Consider the following 17,500-nt stretch of genomic DNA (forward strand, 5'->3'; position numbering starts at 1 on the left):
GCCACGCCCATGGTCACGTGACCAATGAAAGAAAACTCTTTAAATTTGTCTATGTGCTACACAATTTGGGTATTTAATCATTGGTTTGATAATTTGTATTCATTTTTGCATCCAGCCAAGCATGGTTTTCTTTTTATTTTGAAAAATGTTCTTTTTAAAGAGAGAAACGATACTGAAATACCCATAACATTTTTGAAAAAGTCAGTGCTTAGCTATAATCTGTATTTGGGGGGTGAAACGTGCTATATGAAAAAAAAGTTAATTCGGTGATTTTTGCTTGTGAGTGGGTTTTCTGGTCAGCTCACGATATGATGACATCAGTCACCGGAAGTAACATTTCAACTCCTTAGCAATGCGCGAAAAATCCATCTGTGGGCCCTTAAAGTTGAATACCTTCTTGTCCCTGCTGTAGTGGTTGAATCTCGGGAGAGGACAAAACGCGGAGTCCTACTCCGTGGAGTACCCTATGGAGTACCTAAATGGAGTACCCCTAAAAACCATTTATCGGTCAAATTAAATTCTTTATCAACATGGTGAGGCATTTAGATGTACATATCTTTATTTATTTTGAGCTTTCCAGCTCTTTGATTGTTACAATTCGATGCAGTTCACGAATTGGTCGCCATCTTGAGGTTTCGTAGGTGTTTCGTGTATCTCTTATGAAAGTGTACTTTTTCATACAAAACTATATATTCCTGCATACCCATACAGGCCCGTGTATGCCCATGTATTCCCGTATAGAATGGAATGGAAAACTTTATTTCCACATGGTAATTTCATCAGATTACAATGGGAATATATGGGCACACAGCGCAGCATACATATATGGGTATACACTCTACACTACAGGTACATACATGGGTATATTATAGGCATGCACGGGCCTATTTGGTCATACAGGGGGATACTATAATGTATGCTTTTTTTTTATATTTGTTTAGATGTACAGAGAGTTAAATACACTATAGTTAGGGATACATGAATTACAGTACCTACGAAATTTCAAGATGGCGGCCAATTCGTGAACTGTATCAAACTATAACAAATAGAGAGCTGGAAGGCTCAAAATAAATAAAGGTATGTACATCTAAATACCTCGCCATGGTGATAAATAACTAAATTTGACCGATAGATGAGTTTTAAGGGTACTCCATGGAGTAGGGCTCCGCGTTTTGTTCTGTCCGTTAAATCTCACACTATTTTTGGTTTTAATTTCTTGAAAGGAGGAAAGTTCTTTACCCAAGATGTGATTTCTGGATCTTTTGAAGTAAATTAAAGTGTTAGTGCAGGTATGTACCATAGCATGTATGATTTTGCTGTCACACATGTGGTGTGCTTACAAAAGGACTCATTGTTTTATAAAAAACAGGATTATGCACAAGTTACTTTTTACAAAAAATCGAAAAAAGCCAGTCTGAGGTCTGGAAGTGGGCATTTGTAAGATTATGTTGAAATGATAGGTATTTGAAATGGATTTCTTCCCCCGAAGACTTGTAAAGAGATTAGGACACAAAATATGCTGCCATGATTGTGTATTTAACAAAATGCAAGTTTGTCTAGATACAGTTCTAAACTGTCTTTTTTGGCCTCAAACATGCATGGAGTGGAAACTGTTTTTTTTTTTATTCTGTATGTGGAGGCATCGGGGCAGCACCATGGCCATATCGTAAACTTCTTCTCTTGAAGTGTTTCCTCTCAGGCCGAAGTCATGCAACACTGTTTGTCACATCATTTGTTGAAAACCGTTTTTTTTTTTTTTAATTTATCCAGTCAGAAACTCTCAAATGTAATGTCCAATCAGAGAAGAAGTTCAGTTTTTGAACTGATTTCCTGCTTAAAACTGAGGCTCTGGGCTTGAGCCACCAGTGGTACCGTACAGTGTATTTTTTCTCCTCTGGCACCCGGTGTAAGGTTCTGTAGAAGCAACGACTAATCTTAATTATGTTATCTTCTTTCAAGGCCATGCCCTATGACTGCAAAAAAACCAATTCAACCACCAATCAAGTTAATTATGCCAATGTACACTGCATTTGCCACATTTTTAATTTTTATACCTGTAGTGTGGTGTTTCAGCATTAGTGTGGAACCTGAATACATTCCACAAGTCAAGCATTGAATTATTTTCTGAAATAATTCAAACATTAGGTTCTAAAGCTCAAACGATAATTTTGATATCATTGGAACTTAAAGAAGGTAAAAGTTTCCTAGAAAAGAGCTGTCCAGAACCAGTTAGAGGAGGCACATGACATAGTGGTGACTGTATGTTTTAATACTGGATCAAATCCCGCTACGGTAGGTTAACAAGGAAACATGCTGCATTACCCTTGTATTATTTTTTTGCCAGTGAAGTTAATTGCTTTAAAAAGAGCAAAATTATTTCTGCGAAAGAGAGAAATGATCCTTGCACTTATCTGAACAATTTGTTACAAGCAATCATTTTCTACCTGTGAGTTTTGCTGTCCAGCAGCATTTGAACCGAAGAGATGAAGCAAAATTTCCTCAGGTGAAAGTTGACTGTTAATAATTGCATAATAATCTTTTGTTGAAGGATCCATAACTCAGCACTTAGGTAAAGTGAAGGCAGCATGAATGTCAAAATGTCGTAAAAGGACACATTGGAAACACATCAAGCTTCCAGTTGCTGCTTTGAATTCCAGTAAGTATGGCAAAGTACTTTTGCAGGAAAAACTTGCATGTAAAAATAAACAGAAATTTCACTTACAAGGTACCAAAATTAAGAGCGGCAGAAAGTTATGTAATCCTGTAACACTGCCAATTTACAACATACATGTAAGTATTATTTCACGTTTTTCTTCCAGTTGGTATTGCTCATTTGTAAGTAATTTAGAAAACACTTGTAAATGACTGCATTAGGGAGGCTAAAACCAGTTTAAACACTTTCAGGAAACTGTACAATTAAGAGGATAGACCCTTTAACGCTGCATCCAGAGTTTTTATACATGACTTTCCTGTTGCTATAGTGATCTAATATGACATAATGATAGCAACTTGTTAGTCAAATATTATGCGAAAAAGTGTTGAAGAGTCAATCCTTGGAACTGAATTGAGCCACCTTCAGAAGACGGGTAACAGAACGAGAGCAGGAGACACAGTTCTGGGGGGAGGGGGAAGGGGGTTAGGCTTTCTGGTCTGTCTGGCCATTTGAAATGCAGTTTCATGTACATGTACTCTCGTTGAGATTCCTCCCCTCCACCCCCCCCCCCCCAAAAAAAAAAACAACAACAACAACAGCAGCAAAACAAACCAGTCCTTTGCGATAATGGCTTTTAATTTTAAAAGTTAGCATATCCTTCTCCCAAGTACTTTAGTAGTAGTAGTAGTAGTAGCAGCAGCAGCAGCGTTCCTCCTAATTGCCCATATTATTTTTATTCGTTGTTTAATCGTCGGTTGCCCAGGTATGAAGTAGGGGCCAGCACTATAAAAAACGAATCTAGGTTAAAAAGACAAATATGACACTTGTTCCTCATTTATTAAGAGGTTGCCATTCCCTGGCCCATTCTCGACATTCTCAACTCCCTTCTCAAGTCGCAGTCTTTTCCTCCTCAACGCCTTAAATGTGTCCTGTAATTTCTTTTTTGTGTTTGTGTTAAGGACACCGGGTAGCTCTGGCTCACGGTCCATCCACTCAATGCAACAGCGTTAACAGCATAATTATGGCATCAGGCCCATGGCAGCAATCTGAAGAACTTGGCCCCAACAAAGTTCATATCACCATTTTGGCTTCTGAGTGGGGATCCAGTAAAGGAGAACCTTCCACGATCAACAGAGAGCTGGCCATACAGCTGGCCAAATTCCCAGAAGTCCAAATCACATACTTTTTACCTAAATGCTCTCAGGAGGATAGGAAAGTAGCTCTCAGCCATGGCATAAAGATTCTTGAGGCAACACGACTGCCAGGGTATGAAGAACTGGAGTGGCTCATCTTTCCACCAGAGCATTTGCGAATAGACGTCATTGTTGGTCATGGAGTGAAACTTGGTCGCCAAGCACACGTTATTCGCAACTCTCGCAAATGCAAGTGGATACAAATGATACACACTGACCCAGAGGAACTAGGCATGTTCAAATCTTACGAGAATCCAATCTCAAAGGGCGAGGAAAAACACGATGTTGAAGTAGAACTGTGCGAAATAGCTAATTTCGTTGTAGCAATCGGGCCCAAGCTGGCAGAGGCCTTTCGCAAATATCTCCGCTGTTGTCAAAAACATCAAGATGTTTTTGACTTAACTCCTGGTATTTTTGATGAATTTGTTAATGTTCAACAAGTTCTTGATGACGAAAAACACTGTAGTGTGTTAGTGTTTGGGTGTGGAGATACTGAGGACTTCCAATTAAAAGGGTTTGACATTGCAGCAAGATCAGTTGCGGCATTACCTGACACTCATCTTGTGGTTGTCGGAGCAGCCGATGGAAAACATGACGAGATCGCAACACGCATGCTTGAATATGGTATTTCTAAAAATTGTCTTAAGGTGAGAAGCTATGTGAAAACCGGAGAGTTAAAGCGATTATTCTGTGAGATGGACCTTGTACTCTTGCCCTCTAGAACAGAAGGGTTTGGTTTGACAGGTCTGGAGGCTCTGTCAGCTGGGCTACCTGTGATCGTCAGCAAGAATTCGGGATTTGGAGAAGCCCTGGGCAATATACCATTTGGTTCTTCATTTGTTATTGACTCAGAGGATCCCAATGCGTGGATAGCAGCTATCAAGGAAATCTGGAACAAGGACAGGCAGACAAGGCTCGTTGAGGCTAAGTGTTTGCGGGGTAACTATGGAACGAAATATAACTGGTCTAAACAGTGCAAATATCTTCTCGAAAAGATGGTCAAGTCAGTGCATGGTATGAATGTTGTTTTTTTTTTTTTTTTCGTTTTGTTTTTTTAATTCATTTATTTAAATACAGTACTTACATTTCTTACAATACACCGTTGCTTACACTGCTACTGCTACTCACAAAAACTATCTTAACTTACAATACTAATACTAGAAGCTAGACAAAGCGTTAAATTGCATCCAAGAAATCGGAGGCTTAAAACAGAAGCAAAGCTGCCTTGAAGAAAGGAATAAGGAGTTAGAAACCAGCTTAGAGTTCGCTCACTCTTCAATCACAGCGCTTAACAAGAAGGTTCATGCACCAAGCAAGCAAGTAGAAGAAGAAAAACAAAGATCAGTTAAACTGGAAAGCCACAGCCGCCGAAACAACCTGAACTTCTTTAATATACCTGAAGAAAAGGATGAGTCTTTCCAAACACCTGAAAATGTTCTACGCATGTTTATGGAAGTGGAACTGAAGCTAAGTAAGAAAGATTCAAAGGAGATTTCGTTCGAGCGCGTCCATCGGATCGGAAAATCAAACTCCAGCAACTCAAAGCCAAGGCCTCTCATTGCCAAATTTACGTTCCACAAAGACAAAGAATTGGTGTTGATTCAAAACTCTTGAGAAGTCTTGCTTATTTCTGCACCATTCTTCGGTGTATGCATTGTTCCAAGTCAGATCGTTCCACTTGTAAAATAACGATGTATGACACTTAAACTACTTCCTCAGTGTTATTTGGAACTCGGATATTTATTGGAACGCACTTGGCGTTTTCGTTGAATATAAATCGATCAACAGAAAAACCAAGTCCCAAGTCTGCCTATTCATCCATAGGCAGCCCAAGCTCGCGTCACTACAGACAGCCGTTGAGAATTTAAACGCGTTATAAGACTTTGTATGGGAAATAAAATACCGTCGATTTTAAAGCCTAAAAAATGCTCAATTTAGCTTTCATTCAATAAAATGAATAAAAATGACCCACCTCTGGTGTATTCTTGTGCCTTTTGGAGTTTATTTTACAGTTTCGGGAAGTCCGTGTTTTCAATGTTCTAAGACGAAGTCAAGGCTGCATACTAAGATTTCGACCGTTGTCAGCTCAGCTCAGGCGGTTTGCGACTCGAAAATCCATCCCAGCCGCGATTTTTTCACGCAAAGCTAAAGCCACATCATTTGCGAACCTCCGTGAATGTTTCGTAGTCAAAAATCCCCACGACGGTATTTTATTTCCCATACAAAGTCTTATAACGCGTTTAAATTCTCAACGGCTGTCTGTAGTGACGCGAGCTTGGGCTGCCTATGATTCATCAAACGTTCTCTTTCTCTTCTCGCGTCTTTTAACAATAAAATAAAATGTACAAATATGGATTATTAACTCAGGTCCTCAGAGAGATCCTAAAGCCCACGGAGGAGGAGAGCTATAAACTGAAAATACAAGTGATGGGCTCCCAGTGATGTAAACACACCCCAAGATTCTGCTCGATGTGAATTTCAGGGCAAATTGTTATTTCTGATGATAAAAGGTTTCGTGAAGCACTTTAGAATAAATATAAGCGATATAAAAATAGAACGACGTTTCGATGACTCCATGTCATCATTATCGAGTTCAAAGTACATTATAGAATTGATTGAATATATATGTGTATCCGACATAATCTGTATCACACAGATCACATGAAAATTTGTAGACAACGCAATGTTGGTTAATTAGGGGAGGTTTGGCCTCCACACCTTTGATGTCGCCAATGATTTTTCTGCTAGTAAGCACTGGTTATTCTACGTTAAATAACCTAACTATAACGCCGATAAAGAAGATCAGGGAATGCTCTATATCGTGTGCGCTTTTGCCGCTATAAATCGTTAGAGAAAAATACCCACACATCGGCATTGAATCTTCCATTCTTGTTCTCAGATCCCATCGTTTCTCTTAGCCGGCAGGGCTTTTGCGCGAGAAAACAAAGGGCTCTAGCAACCAACTCTCTCCGTCAACTGAAGGATTATTCGTAATTGCCAATTTGCTCCAAATGAAGTATTATCTGTCATTTTGGACACCGAAAGCTTGATAGGGATCATGGGAAATGAACATATTTTGTTTAAAAGCCGAACCCAATGTCTGGACTCGCATGACTCGATCCTGGGAACGTTAGGTTGATAACCCATTCCCTTAAGACATCACCAACTGTCAATAATTTTTTCCTACAAATGCCGCTGTAAACGTGTATTCGCACGCTAGCACAGTGAAAAATATCGGGTACCAAACTTCAAGAGAAAGCTAACCATTTTAAAATCAAGCCTTAGACTTGACCATTATTCAGCATTGATTTTATATATATGCTAATTAGTTTTGGTAAAAATCGGCACACTTTGATCTTTAGTGGTTAAGTGGATAAAAATAGTTCCCTCGAAGTGGATGCTCCGGATTCAAATCATGTCAAGGGACTACTTTTAATTTTTTTCTTTTTTTGTCTGGGACAGAGTAATCTAAATGGAGGATAACACTTCATTTGGAGCAAACTGACAGTTAAGGAAGCCGGAGATCGTGTTGACTTTAGAAATTATAGAACTTCGGAGTTCATATATGAGTCGTCAATAGTGGCAGCGCTCAGAAGCATTACATTCCAAGAGTCTCGATGTTAGAGGATGTGTCCCTTTATGTCGAACATAATATCGTAATTTGTAACACTAAGACACACGTGGTAATTTTACCGACCGGCTTCGCGCTACCTGACCCCATTTTGCCACATCGGCCATTTTTACTTTCAGTTCAAGATTTTATTGTTCGCAAGCAAACCAATGAAAAACTTGAATTTCCTATGTCTCCAGAGCCCTTTGTTTCCTCGTGCGAAGGCTCCGCCGGCTAAGAAAAACGATGGGATCTGGGAACGAGAATGTGATTATCTTTATACAACTGATGACGTCAAATTCCTCAACTCAATCTCAGGCCTTTTGTTTCATATTTTCCTTAAAAACACGTGAAGTTTCGTCAGATTTTAGATATGTTCTCAGTTTGTGTACTGAAATGCTTCTGAGCCCGTTACAGATTGGATTTTAAAATTAAACATGGTGGTGAAATTCCGAGTCTTTTAACACATGTCGCCTAAAATGTTCCAATTGTACTTGTTAGAAGATCTATAAGAAAAAAAATAAATTACCTGGTGAAATAATTTTTTCGGCGTCTTCCAAAGATCGGCCTGAAGTTTTCCCGGTGGTGCCATCTTGAATGTTGTGCAGTGCAAGTTGGGCACTGATGACATTTCGTGGTTGCTTCGCTTCAAGTTTCCTCGCGTTGTTTATATTGTGTATATTTTTGCGAAGAAATTCAGTTTAATGGAGAAGATACAGATTCTTCCTTCAGGGCTCATATGGAACCAGAACACTCATCAAGCGAAGAAAGATAAGAAAATCAAGGCGAAGAAGAAGAAGAAAGCAATCCTTTGCTTGCAAATTTAGGCACTCACGGTCGCTTTTCGGCCTTTGTGATCAAATGCATTACCTAGTGAAATAATTTTTTTATCGTCTTCCAAAGATCGGCGTCAAGGCTTTCGGGTGCCGCCATCTTGAATGTCGCGCGATGCAAGTTGGGTACTGATGACGTTTCGTGTTTTCTTTGCTGTCCGGTTCGTGGGAACTTTGAGTCGAAGTCTGTTTCGTTGCAGAAAGCAAGGAAAAACCAGAAAGGATACAAGCATAAATTTCTATGTTTTTCCAAAAGATGATGATGTTCGTCGATTCAAGCTATCTGAAGGACATTTCTTCCAAAAAATTTCACCTCAGCCGTTTTAAACGGGCATTGATCACAAAGGCCGAAAGGCTACCATGAGTGCCTAAATTTGCAAGCAAAGGATTGCTTTCTTCTTCTTCTTCGCCTTGATTTTCTTTTCTTTCTTCGCTTGATGAGTGTTCTGGTTCCATCTGATCCCTGATGGAAGAATCTGTACCTTCTCCATTAAACTGAATTTCTTCACAAAAATATACACAATATAAACAACGCGAGGAAACTTGAAGCGAAGCAACCACGAAACGTCATCAGTGCCCAACTTGCATTGCGCGCATTCAAGATGGCGGCACCGGGAAACCTTGAGGCCGATCTTTGGAAGACGCCAAAAAAAATCATTTCACCAGGTAATGCTTTTTTTTTGTTACAGATCTTTTAATAAGTACACATGGAACATTTTAGGGGACATTTGTTAAAATAGTGGAGATTCCCTTTAATTAAGGTTACTTAATATTGACCATTGGTTATTTCAACAGATGCTTCCTGTGACGTTCACATGCCATCAGAGGCACTTGGCAGATTACATATAAAATCCAGTGAGGACGAAAAAGGTAAAAATTACCGGAACTCCTGTAGACAAGTACAAATCGGCTGTTTCAAAAGCAGTTCTCGTATGGAGAATGTTTACTCGTGTAGTAAGGTGCCTTTTTTTACTGAAAGAGAAGATGCTATAACTTAGTCAAGTGCTATCGTGCGGTTTGGTCCTGAGAAGGACTGCTTTGGGTGACATGGACTGACCTTTCTACAGCTTGAGTGGAACTCATCATGAAAAATCGAGTGATTTGTGTAACCTCAATAGATGGTATAAATTTAATACTCTGGTCGTGGGTCACAGGTCGCAGGCAGAAATCTGAATGCAAACGAGCTACGAGAAGTGGTTATATCATCAATAACTTTGCTGAAGAATCGACTGGGACTCGGATGAATGAGTTGCAAGGAGTGCTAATTGCTACCAACGGATCGTTCTGGAATTCTGGTTAACTAAACCGATACCTGCAACTTCCCGCACCCTCCAAGCGACTTATCCATGACATCAATAACAGACATAATTTCTGACCGACCAATTATATGAAAAATGCACGAACAGTCATTAGACCTAGACGGATCAAAACGCACCAATCACTGTTTTCAGTCTTCACAGTCAATGACATCAAGGCTTAACTGACAGTCGACCAGTAGCAACACGAATTTGTTGATTAATCACATCAACGACCAGAGTATTGATACCATCTACTGACGTTACACGTATCATTTGACTCTGAAGATGACTTTCGCTTACTTTGTCGAAAGGTCGGTCAGTGTGACCCAAAACAACCCTACATGTACGCTCAGCCGGACGATCGCACTTCACTTAGTTATGATACGACGCTTGGGTTCACACCATTTACAGCAAAAGATACTATTTCCATAAAGATCGAGTTCAATTCCCGGAGGATTAGTTTATGGACCTCAACATGACCGGGTTTTGTTTTTTTTGTTTTGTTTTTGTTTTTTTGTTTGGTATTTGTGACGTCATATCCAAACGCTCTGTTCACTGAAGACACTGATAAACCACTGCTGTCCAATAGGCCTTAATCACACGGTGGCCATGTTGAGTCCCGATGGATTGAAAACTTTTTTTTTTTGTGCACCGAAACTCGTTCCCAAACATTTCAACTCGAGGCTCAGGGTACCAAATCTATTGTTAATGGCTAATATGGCCGCCGCGCGAATAAGGCCTATGTGAGTGGACCAAATAAGCATTTTTTGAATTTTTGATTATAATAGCCTTTCCAAAATCAAAAGGATCGCAATCTTTCATGAGACTTTTTGTTTGTAGGGCAGCAAAAGTCTGCATTCTGTTAGCCTGGTGTTTCAGATTTTTGTCTTTAAATGTTTGCAGATAGCTCTTTCACCCATCCTGCCCCCTCACAAAAGAAAGCAAGAGAAGAAGAGGAAGACGTTAAGCGCCATTCAGGTAAAGTCGTCTAAACCGAAAGAAGTTTTAATCTGAACCTAAATTTAACGTACTGAGAAGCTCTTCAAATTAAAGTTTTCTGACAGTTGGCTGGCTGTAAATACTGCTTGTGTCTTAGCGTTTAGGCCATCCATTCCATACAATCCTGCCAAAGAACGAAGACTAGAGGTTTTCTTTATTCTTAGTTATACAATTAGAAATCATTCCATACAGTCAATGACCCACTACACGCATAAAATGATTATTGCGTAATTGTTTAAACTAATTAAGGCGCCTACAAAATCAATCATTGATACATGCGTATTTTTTTTTTATTCTGGCATTATTACGGGAGAAAATTTTATAATTAAAAGTAAACAAAGCCAGTAGTCTGAGTAACACCAGCGCAACCTGAGAGTGAGAGAAATAAGGATGTTAGTCAAGACAAACATTATGTAGGCATACATGACACAGAAAGAGGGGCGCAAAGCATTATAGGGAGCGCTTACCATTCGACCAAAATTTCCGCATATTCCGGTACGGAATCTAATAGAACGGAATGTTTCGAAAAATTCATTTTGAAAATTTCGGTCAACCTCTGGAGGCTGTCTCTCTTCTCGAAAATTGGGTAATTCCGGGAATCTCTGTTCCATTTGACGTTTCATTTCTCTTCATGCTTGATCCCAGTTCCTCCTGCCGCGACTGTCGAGTGAAAATGGCAAAGCTCTTCGAATGCAGTCTATGTCTTAGACAGACTAAACCACCGGTTTTTGACCTAGGTTGAATTACCTCTCGGCTACCAATGCAGCGCGTGTTATACTTTAGAAGCGACGCTTTGTGTTGATGACAACGGAGAAATCGCACCACCCATCAGTAAGTTGAAAACTAACCGGATTATGAAAACACTATTTTAGTGCAGATCGATCCGCCTTTGTTGTTGTACGGCAATCCATACTTGGATGTATGGCCTGACAGGTCAATAGCCTCCTGGGATACTCGAACACGGGTTACACAGTTTACACTACAGTGTACTCAAAGTAATGCGACCGCTCAAGCAGGATTTGCTTTTGCGGTGGAATTGCAGCTCGTCCAAATCCAGTGAGGTTTTCAAGTGGCATGCTTCCTGTGGGCATAACCGCTTGAGCGAAAAGGTCGCGTGTTTCCCTCGTCATCCGGAAATGACTTTGAAATTCTTCAGAAAAAGATGAAGGTAAAGTGCCTTCAAAATAGTTGCGGACGTGATTTAAATTTTTTCTTATATAATGGCTTACGACGCTGAAATAAATGATGTCGTCGCTGTCATTAAAACCCGTTTACTCTGAGGAGTCTTACAGTCCATGGCCAATTAAAGTGTCCTGGGTCAGCCATATTCCAGTATTGTTATCGAGTTTGGATTTGGCGCCTCATGAACTCGACTGCCTGAAAACCGGTGTGCCGAGCAGCCGGAAAGAACTTTCCATTCGCCGAGTGCAATTTGCGGAATGTCACACCGGAATTTTTGGTTGAATGGTAAGCGCTCAGAGCCTATTCGAAAACGCTTCAACGTTTAACTTCATGGACTGTTCAACCAGACTGATGAGCTAACTTGCTCTTTGGATTTTGTTATTTCGTTAGTACATTGTACAGGCGTATTGATTTGTCGGTAGGCTGTCAGTTACTTGTCGGTGAACTGCTGGCCGACAGTCGGTTATGGGAGCTTTTCTTCAAAATTACCGCAAAGTCAACCCTACATGTACATGTACCTGAAATGCTATTTGTCGCCTGAATCTTCAGGTAAAAGGGGGTTCTCCTATATAAAACCGTACTTACTTGTTTATAGGTCAACCTCGTCTATAAGTTGACTCCTATTTTCCTTATTTCTGAGAATTTATCTTTAAGTTGCAAACTAAGGATAAAGTAAACAGGCATGTCAATGTTAACAGAAAGTTTAGCATTATCATGCCTTGTGCGTATGTGCACAAGCATCAAGCATTCAAAACAAAATATTTCGAGCCTCCTTACGAAGCACAGATGTGGATGAATAAAGGGAGCTAATGCCGGAGAGATCTTTTGTTTTCGTCTACCAATGTGGTGGCGATGACGTTTTATGAAAACCACCTATTGGAGGTGCAGGTCTCTCTTAAACCAAAATAAACGCTGGTAAATGCCTCCAAAAATATTTGAATGAGGCACTTCACTTTTAAGCTTCACTGAAGCCATTTAAAAATGGCCATGTGTTGTTCGAAATATCACGAACTAACTTTACTCTCTCGCTGAGGTCACAGAGCTTAGTAACAGAATTGTTAAGGATAAATTAAAACATTGCTGTTATCTGACCTTCAACGACTACCTATCAGTCGAGGGTAATATTTATTTTGTAGGTAATTAATTTCAAGGTAATAAAAGGGTAAATGAGATTCACACCTGAACCAACCATGCTCTGTTTCCATGGTCAAAAAATTAGTTTACCACATTTGCTTGTAATCTTGCAACCTGAATGGCTAATTTTTCACTGTGGATAAGGGTCTAGACAACGCTGGTTGCGTCCTGCTCATGTCAAAGTGTCACGCAATTGTATAGCCAATCAGAACGCTCATTTTGGGAAACAAACCAACCAGATTGTGAAAAAGATGTAGACAACGCTTGCTTTTTCTTTGTGTCACTATCAATGCACTCTTTAGCTTGTACGTTTTGTTTTCCCATTTCAGACCACGTGATGTTACTCTACGGAACAGTTTCTTTCAAATGTCGTCTCATGCACGTGCATATGTATGCACAACTTCTGAAAAAACAAAAGAAAATTCCCTTGGGAACACCACATGATGTGAAATGGGAAATCAAAATGTACAAGCTAAAGAGGTCCATTGTCAATATCCTGGTCACCCTCTGAAATAAACATTAACTTTGACCTTGAAGATTGTGGTAAGAATGGGCTGCACCTCGTGAGTCCACAACATTTTGAGCACTATGATGATGAGTATCGTACTTTCATGGACTAAATTTCGTCTGGTTTGATCCTTCTAACAGATATTATCCTCAAAGTTGTCCTCAAACTGGTCTATGGAGGTGCATGGATTGCTGGAACAGCCCTCATACTAACAAAGTACAGGGATGATCCTGAACGAATGATTCAGCTGTTTCAGCAAATCGTCCTGCCATGTGGAGTTCTTTTGAAATACATGTTTGAAGGATCAATTATTTGCATACTTCAAGTCATCGCGTTGGATGGATTGCAAACTCTTTGGCAGAATTTTAAGAGTGGCCTTCTTAAGAAATTGCTGGAAAATGCTTTGATAACAGAGGATCTTTACAAGTTGGCAAATGGAAATGAAATCATTATGGAAGTAATCCTGGAGGAGACGAGAAGAGCACAATTAACAATAACGTCAGCCTCATGGCCGCAATCTCAAGAACTTGGCCTCAACAAAGTTCAAGTCACCATTTTGGCTCTTGAGTGGGGATCCAGTAGAGGCAAACTTTCCACAATCAACAGAGAGTTGGCCATACAGCTGGCCAAATTCCCTGAAGTCCAAATCACATACTTTTTACCGAAATGCTCAGAGGAGGATAGGAAAGTAGCTCTCAGCCATGGCATAAAGATTCTTGAGGCAACACGACTGCCAGGGTATGAAGAACTGGAGTGGCTCAACTTTCCACCAGAGCATTTGCGAATAGACGTTATTGTTGGTCATGGAGTGAAACTTGGTCACCAAGCACTAGTTATCCGCAACTCTCGCAAATGCAAGTGGATACAAATGGTACACATTGACCCAGAGGAACTAGGAATGTTCAAATCTTACGAGAATCCAATCTTAAAGGGCGAGGAAACGCACAATGTTGAAGTAGAGCTGTGCAAGATGGCTAATTTAGTTGTAGCAGTTGGGCCCAAGCTGGCAGAAGCCTTTCGCAAATACCTCCGCAGGTGTCAAAAAGATCAAGATGTTATCGACTTCACACCTGGTATTTTAGATGAATATGTCAGAGTTCAACAAGTTCCTGAGGAACGAAAATCCATCATTGTCCTGGTGTTCGGTCGTGGAGATGCTGAAGACTTTGCATTAAAAGGGTTGGACATTGCAGCAAGATCTGTTGCGGCATTACATGACACTCTTCTTCTTCTTGTCGGGGCACCCGATGGAAAACATGAAGAGGTCGCAAGTCGATTGCTTGAATGTGGTGTTCCTAAGAATCGCCTTAGGGTGAGAGGCTATATCAAAAACCGAGAAAGCTTGAAGCAATTATTCTGTGAGGTGGATCTTGTACTGATGCCCTCCAGAACAGAAGGCTTTGGTTTGGCAGGCCTGGAGGCTCTGTCAGCTGGGCTACTTGTGATCGTCAGCAAGAATTCGGGATTTGGAGAAGCTCTGAGTGATGTCCCGTTTGGTTCTTCATTTGTTATTGACTCTGAGGATCCCAATGCGTGGACAGCAGCTCTCAAGCACATCTGGAACAAGGACAGGCAGACAAGGCTTCTTGAGGCTAAGGCTTTGCGTGACTCCTATGGAAGGAGATATAGCTGGTCTAAGCAGTGCAGTGATCTTCTCCAAAGGATATTCAAGGCACGTCACGGTAGGAATTAACAATGTATTAATTCTTAATCCCTCTTTTTGAGAAGTGTTCACAATCTGTATCTGGATACTTGGTTGAACGCCATTGTGTCACGTACACATAGACTGACAATGGCAGCTTCATTAACTAAAGCCTAAGAATATCACTGAGACTAACTTTAGAAGGGTGAATGCATATAGAAAACTGAATGCATTCACAATCTGTTTATTGGACAATCCTCATCTTACTTAGAGGGTTGTCAAATACATACAAGCTGAGTTGGATTGACTTTTTTGTGAGGACAACCCGACAAGCGGAAGTGAGGACGCGGTCAGGCAGGAAGCTAGGTAACCGCCCCAAGTTAAGGCTTTCGGGTTTGATAATTAATGAAATAGCAAATTATTGGGAAGCAAAACCGCTATATACATGTATATTGTTGTAAAAGTTAGAAGAGTTAACAAACTTAACAAATTTCTAATCAGTTAGATTGCTAAATATACAATGTACTGTCAATAACAAGTTGATATTCAGAGGCTCATCGAAAAAAAGTTTGTAATTAAAGGTTCCCAGTATAGACTGGCAATAGTCAAGGTTATTGCTTCTGGCTAGTGACCATAACCACTCCTGGTTTGAAAGGATAAGGTATGACTGAATTTGCAAGAATGTGCTAGCTGAAATTTTTGCAGCCCGCGCTGTCATCTGAGATGCAGGGGAGGTGAACAAGTTGCATTACTGGTAGTCTTTCATGACAATGTGAACATACAAGAGTGAGTCGCTCATTCGCTATCTTTACTTTAAAACCACTCATACATTTGTACCAACCCAGTTCTAGGATACAGTGCCTCGCCCATGCTATGTAATGTCAACGAGATGGAATAACTGCGAAATACTTATCCTTCCAATACTTGTTGTGGGTAGTTACACTGTAAGTGCAAATACCCATATTGTCATCGGGGTTGTCTGAGTGAGTGAGTGTAAGATTTGTAGGGCTGCAGCGCGTGCGTGAATTATACGGTTTTCTTGAATTATAACCCTTGATGTTTGTTTCCGGCTTACTTCTCGCCTTTCTCCTTTCTTAATTATGAAGTTATTGTCAAATTAACTGACATATTTAAATTCTTAAATGTCTTAAATCAAAATCACTCTTTTCCCGTCTATGGAGATCGTCACGCAAGCTCACATTCCACAGACATTCTGCAGGTCAAATAAACAAATAAAAATTTACCAGTCGACCATAATATTTTTACTCTCAAAGACCAAGTTAACATCTCTGCCTGCATTGAAAAACATTCAACAGTAATTTTCTCGCAACGGAAAGAGCAACAGTTGAAAACTGTTTTTGTCTTTATCACTGCGATCGATCAGCAAAATTCGACCACAGACATTCTGCAGGTCAAATAAACAAGAAAAAAATTCATCAGTCGACCATAATATTTTTATTCGCAAAGACCAGGTCAACGTCTCTGCCTGCATTGAAAAACATTCAGCAGTACTTTTCTCGCAAAAGAATGAAAAACAGTAGGAAACTATTTTTATCTTTCTCATTGCGATAGATCAGCAAAAAATGTAGATTTTATCAGCTTGTTTGTTTTGAGATTCCCACGGCGCTGTGCGCTAAAATAATAGAAAGATTAGCTCTTCTGAATAAAAGAAACGTTAAAAAATCACAACTTAGTTTTCACATATGTCTAAATCTTTTCATAATCGAGTGGATGAGTGGAAGTGTACGTTCGGCAACACTACCTTAATTTTGCCGGTTGGTTGAGCATCGGGCTGTCATGCGGGAGGTCGTGAGTTCGACTCCGGCCGGACCAACACTCAGGGTCTTAAAATAACTGAGGAGAAAGTGCTGCCCTCTTAATTACATCCGCAAGTGGTTAAGAATTTTCAAGTCTTCTCGGATAAGGACTGTAAACCATAGGCCCCGTCTCACAACCCTTCAATGTTCACAACCAAGTGGGACGTAAAAGAACCCACACACTATTCGTAAAGAGTAGGGCATGGAGCTCCCGGTGTTGTGGTCAGGCCTCAGCTCATTCATTCATGTGCTGGGTGAGATCGCTAATGGACTGATGTCGGATCTCACCCATAGATCCCTCGCTTGTAAAGCACATTTGAATATGTTAATAGAAAATGCGATGTAAAAATTCATTACCATCACCATTACCATTAATATGTCGATAAAAAAAGTCTTTATGGTGATTTCACTAATCTGACTGATAGCCTCTTTCTCTAAGTTCGCTCCACTTTTCTTTTAAGCCACCTGTGTGTTAAAACTAAGCTGAAAAGCCCTTTCAAATCCTCATGTAATTTAACAGCCTTAAATCAACTGGAACTTGAAATATCTGGGTGAAACCGAAGCTTTCGGTGATTGAATCTGCAAACAAATGATCCTCAAAATTGGAGAACATTCATTTCTCTGGACAAAA

The 17,500-nt window shown here is 40.1% G+C and overlaps 2 protein-coding genes across 11 annotated transcripts in view; both read left to right on the forward strand.

The window, feature by feature from the left end:
- Positions 1–17,500, forward strand: part of LOC137997662 (uncharacterized) — a 119,096-nt gene that overhangs the window by 76,958 nt on the left and 24,638 nt on the right. The window lies entirely within an intron of this gene.
- Positions 1–17,500, forward strand: part of LOC137997660 (uncharacterized) — a 45,389-nt gene that overhangs the window by 17,790 nt on the left and 10,099 nt on the right. For 9 of the 10 annotated variants that reach the window (XR_011122551.1, XR_011122550.1, XM_068843774.1 and 6 more), the window contains 6 exons: positions 1,224–1,289; positions 2,549–2,656; positions 3,613–4,860; positions 9,085–9,159; positions 10,491–10,565; positions 13,551–15,092. Coding sequence is in view for 8 of the 10 variants with exons in the window: in XM_068843774.1 (XP_068699875.1) it covers positions 2,590–2,656; positions 3,613–4,860; positions 9,085–9,159; positions 10,491–10,565; positions 13,551–15,092 (3,007 nt within the window). In the remaining 2 variants the exon portion in view is untranslated. The remainder of the gene's footprint in view (positions 1–1,223; positions 1,290–2,548; positions 2,657–3,612; positions 4,861–9,084; positions 9,160–10,490; positions 10,566–13,550; positions 15,093–17,500) is intronic. The other variant, XM_068843776.1, reaches the window with a different exon arrangement.

Source organism: Montipora foliosa, chromosome 3 (assembly GCF_036669935.1).
Source record: "Montipora foliosa isolate CH-2021 chromosome 3, ASM3666993v2, whole genome shotgun sequence".
Lineage (NCBI taxonomy): Eukaryota > Metazoa > Cnidaria > Anthozoa > Scleractinia > Acroporidae > Montipora > Montipora foliosa.